At 38.9% G+C, this 9118-nt stretch overlaps 1 protein-coding gene across 1 annotated transcript in view; it reads left to right on the top strand.

Moving 5' to 3' along the window:
- The window catches only part of LRMDA (leucine rich melanocyte differentiation associated), an 834718-nt gene extending 825878 nt beyond the window's left edge, over positions 1-8840 (top strand). The window contains exon 7 of the mRNA XM_075842829.1: positions 8639-8840. Within this exon, the coding sequence (XP_075698944.1) occupies positions 8639-8718 (80 nt within the window). The 3' untranslated portion in view covers positions 8719-8840. The remainder of the gene's footprint in view (positions 1-8638) is intronic.
- The last annotated feature ends 278 nt before the right edge of the window (positions 8841-9118 follow it).

Genomic DNA, 9118 nt, shown 5'->3' on the forward strand with positions numbered 1-9118 from the left:
AGCTCTGAATTTTAACTATTGAATGTAGACTTTACTCGTGCAATGTTGTGAATTTTTTTTAAAAAGGGGAGGTTTCCTTTAAAAGAAGACTGTTGCTTTGCAAAGCTACTTGCAAGAACAGGCATGCAAATAAGCTTAGATACTGTATGGCTCTTTAAATCGCCACCCACAATTCAATTCTGATTTTAGTAAGCCACTTCTTTTTATGGCGATCAGGAGCAACTTTATTTTCTTTTTCAAAAATTCATCAAATCCCAGAGAAACCCTTTTAAGATTAGAAAATTATGACCAATATGCAATATTTGGCTACATCTTTATCACAAGAGCATTAGATAGATAGTTATAAGTAATCCTTAGATGATGGGTTTCTTATATCAACCTTGTGCTATCCAATTTCAAGCCCTGTGAATTGCTCATAATCTGGCCACTAAAAATTTGTATGCGTTTTTATCCCTATCAAGTGCGCCTCCCTGACAAGTGAATCGGGGACAGTTAATGTCCAATTTGCACAGCTCGATTTGAACTTGTTAGCAAGTCTCCTCCGCAGCAGCCTCCCAGCACCATTGTCTGTAATGAAGATATTTGTAACGAAGAGAGTCTGAGAGAGTTGTGATGAGAGAACTTCAAGACACTGGCGCTGGCAAGCATTGTCACCTCTTGTTAGGGATGTGATTGGTGCAAGCGAATACTGGCACCAGTATCTTTGTCAGATGTTCTGCTTTCTGTCACTGTGCACAGCTCCTGTCCTGTCTATATTTTTGACAGTGTCTCTTCCGATTATAGCTATACTATAACTTGCTTGGTGACTCTGCGTAGTATTCCTTTATTCAAAGTCAATCAATGATTTTCTACTCTTAACTCCTTTTGATATGCGGTTCCTTGCTTCTTCCGACTTCTTTGATTTTGAAAGTAATTGTTTCCTACTGTTATGTTCGTATTTAGAGGTTTAGTGCATTTGTAACGGAGACAGGTCTATGATAAATACGAGGCTGCTGCTTCTTATATCACATCTTTTTGTAATTGAACCTCTGGCTTTTATGGAAAGTAGAAAAGCTTTTTTCTTCTAGCCCCCACTGTTGGTATTGGTGCCTTTAGATTGGCACCAGATATGCAAATGAGGCCTTTGACAGTCAAGTGGGAGAGTTAACCTTGCCGCTCTGACACCATCAAATCATAGCTGACATCGTCCGAGCAGGCCTGCCATCATCAGCACGGGTGACAGTGAGTAAATGAGCTACTATGACGTTGTCCACTCTGATGGCGTCAAGGCAACAAGGTTCCCTTCCCATTGCTAAGTGAGTGGTGTTAACTGCCCACTTGACAGTCAAAGGCCTCATTTGCATATCAGGTGCCAAAACTAACGGCACCAATATCTCAGAAACGGTGGTGGCTAAAAGAAAAATAAAGTGCCAGAATCTGTGAGGTGCCGCCAATTTATCTGAGATGTCAGCTGCATTATCTTGGGCAGATGACATGTCCTTTTTAAGACTGGCACAGTCGTAATAAATCGCCCCCTAAGAGTTTATGTACACATATTCTATATACAGACACATATACATGCACATTTATAAATGACACACACTAGAACATGGACTGTACAGGCAATGGGTAGCATAAATAAAGGTTTTAAAAAAACATGGATTTCTGGGCACTGCTAGATGAAGGACATAGACTGGAATCCGTTTAATCCGTTTTAATTCATAGGGCAACGCGTTTCAAAACCGAACAGGTTTAAACGGATTTCAGTCTATGTCCTTCATTTAATAGTACCCAGATATCCTTATTTTTTTTACTTTATTTATACTACTTATTGCGGATGCTTCTATGCACAACCGGCCAAGAAGGAGATGAAGCTGGTCCTAAACTGCTCAAGACTACTGTACAGTGTTGTGCCTGTTATTACATCTCGCCCCGTTGAGCAGTTATATCTCCCTTTGTCCCAACTTACCAAAGGGTTTCTTTACTATGGAGCACCGTGTTTTTATTTCTTAAACAGGTTTGTATAGACAATGGGGTAGACATAAAAAAAGAACACCAGCGCAAGAAAAAAGTTCCCTAATATGTACTCAAACATTACATAAATGTATTTTTATGGTACCAAGTATTTTGAAACCACTTCAAATGCTGCAATTGTCCTTGGGGTCTACCTAAAATGTGGCAACCGCCACTACCACCACCATTACAGTGACATTCACAGGGACACTGCTACAGCTTATACATACAGTGCATTCGGAAAGTCTTCAGACCCTTTCATTTTTTTCACACTTTATGTTGAGATCTTGTGTTGAAATAAAAAAATTTATGTTTTTCCCTCTAATTTCGCAGAGACATAAGTATACAGACCTTTTGCTATGACAGTTGAAATTTAGATTTGGGGGCCTCCCATTTCTCTAGATCATCTCTGAAATGTTTCTACACCTTGATTGGAGTCCACCTGTGGTAAATTCATTTGATTGGACATGATTTTGAAAGACACACCCCTGTCTATATAGGTCTCACAGCTGACAATGCATATCAGAGCAAAAACCAAGCCATGAGGGGGAAAGAACTGCCTGTAGAGCTCAGAGACAGGATTGTGTGGAGGCACAGATCTGGAGAAGGGTACAAATAAATTTCTGCTGCACTGAAAGTACCCAAGAGCACAATGGCCTCCATAACTCTTAAATGTAAGACGTTTGGAATTACCATGACTCTTCCTAGAGCTGGTCGCCCCACCTAACTAAGTAGTCAAAGGAGAAGGGCCTTGGTAATAGAGGTGACCAAGAACTAAATGTTCACTCTGTCTGAGCTCCAATTATCCTGTGTGCAGATGGGGGAAACTTCCAGAAGGTCGACCATCACTACAGCACTCCCCCAATCTCTAGCTTTATGTCAGAGTGGCAAGAAAGAAGCCTCTCCTCAGTAAAAGACACATGAAAGCCTGCTTGAAGTTAGAAAAAAAGCACCTAAACCCTCATGTTCAGTGTTATACACAGCCCCTCTATAAACAATGTCCGTTTAGCCCCCAAATACAAAGTGTAAGACAGGGGGCCCACAAACTTACCCCTCCATATTTCTGCTCCTGCCACACTCACTAAGCAGTTGGCAGACTCTCTATGAGTGATGCTGGCACTTCTAGATACTTGGTATAATGCTTGCTGTATGTACTGAGTCATTATAGTCATTATGATCCTCCTTGACTCTCAGGACCATTGGTACTGAGAAAAAAGGGGGAAGAGGCAGAGGGTCAGCGTCCAGAATAAAGGACTGTCCTGCTATACATCGCACACTTGAAAAGTATGACTTGTCCCTAATTTTTGCTTTGTTCTTAGTTATTTGTAATATATATAATTATAAATATAGTGTAAACTAGTGCAGAATAACAATGCACTCATAAAGTTCGAGTAGTTGAGATAAAACAAGACAATGTATAATATACCCATATTTTTGAGAAGGTAAAGTGCTATGGGAAGTGACCAGGAGTATTCTACTTACACTGTAAACGTCTTTAGTAACGTCCTTGTAGGATTATTCCTATCACACAAACCCTTTTTCATGCCATCACTTTGTGATTGTTGGGGGACCGACTACAGGACCCCTACAATTCTGAGATTGATGGGGCTGCAACCCTGGTTTAGTGCTGTGTCCCCTTTAAAATTAAAATGAAGCCTATTGTATTTCCGAATTATGTTGTAATTCAATCAATTACTTTGAAAATAAAATTAAAATGAATAGGGCTGTGCTGCAGTTCCCTGAACAGCCGGGTGGCCAGGACCACTGTGCAAAGGAAAAACTGACTAGTGGCTCCTTCATTCTCAGGATTGAAACGAGTCCCTCAGTTGGACCCCACTGATTACAAAGTGATTGCAAGTCCTAGCGATATTACATCACATCGTTATGTGCTAGTGATATGTCATCAATAATTTACACTTTTTTCAAGAATGCATCAAAGTTTATTGCTGTTTTCAACAGGTGTTAATGGAAGGCAAAAATAAGGCAATTATATTGCTCCTTGATCGTCGCACTGTATAGATGTGGGTTTACAGCCTTGGAATATTATGTTTTCTTCCCATCATTTACCACATAAAGCGACCCGAAAATTAACTATACCTTCTGCCCCGCTCCAGAATGATCCGGTCTCCTTTTCTGCGTTCCAGTACCCAAAATTGACAATACTTTCCTTCATTTTGGCCCTCTGTATTCAGGTATCCAAAATGGCAACCGTTGTCTCATACTTTTTTTTATGGAGATCTCCTGAAAGTCTGAGAAACGCCCCCAACCCCTTCACGACCAGCGCTCATGACATCGACACTCTTGGACACAGCGCCAACACAGTGGCCCGATGTTATCAGGGTTGGGTCATCGGAGGGCAGTGGTGGGGATGAGGGAGTATCTCAGACTTTCAAAGAAGATCACCATAGGAAAGTCTGAGACATTTTGGATACTGAAAAGCAGGGAACCAGAACGCAGGAATGTATAGTCTTTTTTTTTTTTCTTTTTAAGCTGGAGGATGGATCTCCTTTCTCCTGAGTTAAGCCAAGCACAGGTATTAACTCCCTTCATTTTTATAATTGGTAGGAGATCCATCAGTTAGACCCCTACTAATCCGACATTTATCCAATTGAATGCCATAAATGTATAGTATCTAAATTGAAGATACCATTTTGTGTGTACTCGTCATACTTTTGCACATTTTATGTTGTTCCAGTTTGGTCCTTGAGCTGAGATCTCAGGGATCATTATGTTTGGATCTTTGTGTGCATGTTTATTAGTGTACTTAACTTAGGAACTGAATTAGAATTTTTTTTAGTATACATACACCGATCAGCCATAACATTAAAATCACTGACAGGTGAAGTAAATAACATTGATTATCTTATTACAATGGCACCTGTTCAGGCTGAGATATATTAGGGAGCATGTGAACAGTCAGTTCTTGAAGTTGATGTGATGGAAATAGGAAAAATGGGCAAGTGTAAGGATCTGAGCGACTTTAACAACGGCCAAATTGTGATGGCTAAACAACGGTCACGGCATTTCCAAAACGGCAGGTCTTGTGAGGTGTTCCAGATACGCAGTGGTTAGTACCAGCAAAAGTGTTCCTAGGAAGTTTTACTGGTGAACCGATGACATGGTCTTGGACGCCTATGGCTCATTAATGCGCGTGAGGACTGAGGGCTAGAACATCTGGTCCAATCCCACAGAAGAGGTATTGTAGCACAAATTGCTTAAAAATTGAATGCTGGCTATTATAGAAAGGTGTCAGAACAGAGTGCATCGCAGCTTGCTGCAGCTACAGTAGTGCAGAACGGTCAGAATGCCTATTCCGACTCCAGTCCTCCGCCAAATGTGCCTACAATAGGAATGTGAGTCTCAGAACTGGACCATGGAGCAATGGAAGAAGGTGTATGAATGTATCTTGTGTTTTTTTTTTTTTTTACATCATGTGTGTGCATTGCTTATTTGGGGGAAGTGATGGCACTAGCATTCACTATAGGAAGAAAGCCAGCTGGCTAGATTGGTGGGATGGTCTGGGATAACTTGGGTCCTGGCATTCATCCGTACTGCCTACCTTTACACCGTTGCAGACCAAGTACACCCCTTCAAGGTAACGGTATTCCCTAATAGCAGTGGCCTCTTTCATCAGAATAATTCTTCCTGCCACATTTCAAAAATTGTTATGGTCTTCAAACCATTCCGAAACTAAGATTTCAAGGTGTTGACTTGGCCTCCGAATCTCAATCTGATTGAGCATCTTTGGTATGTGCTATAAAAAACAAGTCCGATCCATGAAAGCCCCACACATCGGAGCTTAAAGGTCTTAAAGGATCTGCAGCTAACGTCTTGGTGCCAGATACCACAGGGTACCTTCTAAAGTCTTGTGGAATCTATGCGACATCAGATCTGTTTTGGGAGAATGTGGGGGGCCTACACATTGAGCAGGTGTTTTTTTTTTTCAACAATACATTTTTATTAAAGGTTTACGGGTTACATACGGATGTAGACATCATTATCTTGACTCTGATAACTTGCTGCAGCGTGATATCACACAACAAAAGCCATTGAAAAGTAATTGAAAAACTCAAGATAAAGGATCTTGTCACTGTGTGTATTTAGTGCGTTAGAAGTCAAGGTAAAGATGGCTACATCTGTATTTTATGAATATGTCAGTGGTACGAGAAAATTGTGCCTACAGGGTAAGCAAAGCAGCCGCTAGTGTACAACTTTGCTAATGAATTACATTATAATGGAATAGCAACCGAATGTGATTGAAAAAGTTTGCCTGTAGAATGGAGAACGGTCATATAGAGATGTAGCCATCTTAATCTTGACTCTTAATGCATTAAATACACATTGGCAAGATCCTTTAACTTGATGGCTTTGGTGTGATATCATGCTGCAGCAAGTTATCAGAGTCGAGATAAACTTGGCTACATCTGTATGATGTACGGACTTTAGGATACAAAATAGGTACATTCTCTAGATGGAAATAACACAATATCAGTATTTCGGAAAAGAAGACATTATCCCAATCTCAGTCTAGAGTGTAAAAATAGTGATTATTGTTGTCTGTGATCTTTTTTCCAATAAAAATTGGTTTAACAATTCCAAGTTTTTCCAAATAAGAGTACTTTATTATCTTTAAAGGCTATCATTGGACTGAGTTATAGTGACCATATGTACGTATGATGTCCTCAATGGAGGATATGGTTGTGCTTTTCCAAGTTCTCGAATTGCGATTTAGGTAGCTTACAGTATGTGTGCTATTCTGCAATCCTGGGGGGTAAAGTTTCTATATTTATAAACAGTAATTCTGATGTTGGGAAATATGTCATTGGGTTATTAGTAATTTTACTTATTAAAGAAAAAATACTGGACCATAAAGTGAGAAATCTGGGACATTGCCAGAAAATATGAAGGGTGGTCGCATTGTCGCCAACATCTGTACCTGAAAACAATTAAAACTTTCCGATGTAAAGTACCATCTCAGTATCGTTTTTACTTTAATTCATAGTAAGTATCAAAGCAAGAAGTGTTGGAGATATATTTTAGAACATATTTTCATTGTGGGTTGGAAATAACACATTCTAGCTCTTTATCCCAGGAAAGGAATTGATCGGATTTCTTATCACCTGGGAGGTCATATATGTGCCATAGGCCTTTTGACATGGAGAAAGAGTGGTGTCCTTTTTTACCTCATATCTCAACATATCCTAATATGTGGGGTGCAAGAAGACCAGCTTTAAAAAAACATGATTTCACAGATCTCTGTCACGAAATGTCTATGCTATAAGTGTCTGTGTGTGGCCACCCAGTGGTTGTGATGTAGGTTGCAGCCTGTCAAGGTTTTTGCTAGCATATCGCAATATTGAATTGAATTAGTTTCATTAGAAATTGGAGTCATTAACCAAATTCAAGCAAAGGTTGGTGTGGTTGGGAAATGCTCTCGATGACTGTTAAGTTTGCTTCAATTGACAAAACGTCAGAGGATTGAAAGAGGGGTCTGATTTTAAGTTATTTATAAAACTCCGGAGGGAATTTATTAAGACTGTGTTTTATACGCCAGTTTTAATCTAAAGAAAGTTAGAGTTAAATGCACCAAATTTATTAAGCGGTGCATGTCTCTTATTAAATTAGGCACATCTATGGCTGTCCATGCGCAAGAGAGTCAAATCTACGTCAACTATCGTTACGGTTTGGGCCATCATTTTTACCAGTCTCTGGCATAAATTTTGTTAAATTTGTCAGGCCGTGGGTGCAACTTTTACGACAAATTCAAAATGAATACATACCCTCCTTTATGTTCTATGTTGAAGGTATGGCATAGAGTATTAAATTATGTTAATTGAGATTTTTCAAACAGCTGATGAAGCTTGGTGAAGCAGAATGTTAAAATACCACTCTGACTCTATCCATACAATGCTTATAGAAAGTATTTCAAATGTACAGTATGTTTACATTGTATGAACAAAGGAACGGGGAGTGGGAAAAGTAGTGTGTTACATCAATGTTAAAAATAAAAAATACTTTATTGAATAATTATTAAAAACAATGTTAGATGAAAAAATTTTTTGACGTTGTGCCAAAGTCCCCTAGATTGGCACACTGAGACAATATTATGTCTAAATTAATTGCTTCGTTTTATTAAAGATATATGTGTCTAGCCTCCCCCTGTATATGTGCGAGGAGGCTCTGCAATAGTCCCTGATCCAGAGATTAAAGTTTAATCTCTGGATCAGGGACTATTGCAGAGCCTCCTCGCACATATACAGGGGGAGGCTAGACACATATATCTTTAATAAAACGAAGCAATTAATTTAGACATAATATTGTCTCAGTGTGCCAATCTAGGGGACTTTGGCACAACGTCAAAAAAATTTTTCATCTAACATTGTTTTTAATAATTATTCAATAAAGTATTTTTTATTTTTAACATTGATGTAACACACTACTTTTCCCACTCCCCGTTCCTTTGTTCATATATCGATAATTGGTGGTGTACACCTAGTGTGAATTACTCCAACATATTATATATAAAATTGTAAGAGGGTAATACCTATCTAAATATATGTTTACATTGTACCCTGAGTGGTGGAATTAATATATTTAATATGATTACAATTCGAAATGAACACCATTCTTTACTTTTTTGTTTTAGGGGTTGCAGGGAAATGCCGCTACATTTACTATGGGAAGCATTCAGAAGGCAACAGATTCATTCGTGACGACCAGCTCTGACGGTGGATAATTCGGAAGGCCAATAATTTCGCCTTTGTACTATGGCTGGTGTCTTGAGAACTGTAATTTCTACTTTTCCTTATTTGTAACAGAAAATAAAAACTACTTTTTAAGAGAGAAAATGCATTTTCTTATCTTTTGACATGTCTATACTTTCTTATACTAAACTCAATATTTCAGTATGTTGGAAATTGTGTTGGCTATGTTTTAAAAATTGGACAGTATTTTCTCCATATAACCCAAATAAGCACATTTTAGTATGAAGGAAAAAGGTGAGGTTGTTGGACACTGGCAGGCAGACATATTCGAGAATAATACATAGTCATGGGTCACAAGTCAAAGTCAAGTCTAGGACAGAACTGGAACACTAAAGCGGGAACACATGGAATTGTTCTGGTAA

Source organism: Rhinoderma darwinii, chromosome 11, assembly GCF_050947455.1.
Source record: "Rhinoderma darwinii isolate aRhiDar2 chromosome 11, aRhiDar2.hap1, whole genome shotgun sequence".
NCBI classification, from domain to species: domain Eukaryota; kingdom Metazoa; phylum Chordata; class Amphibia; order Anura; family Rhinodermatidae; genus Rhinoderma; species Rhinoderma darwinii.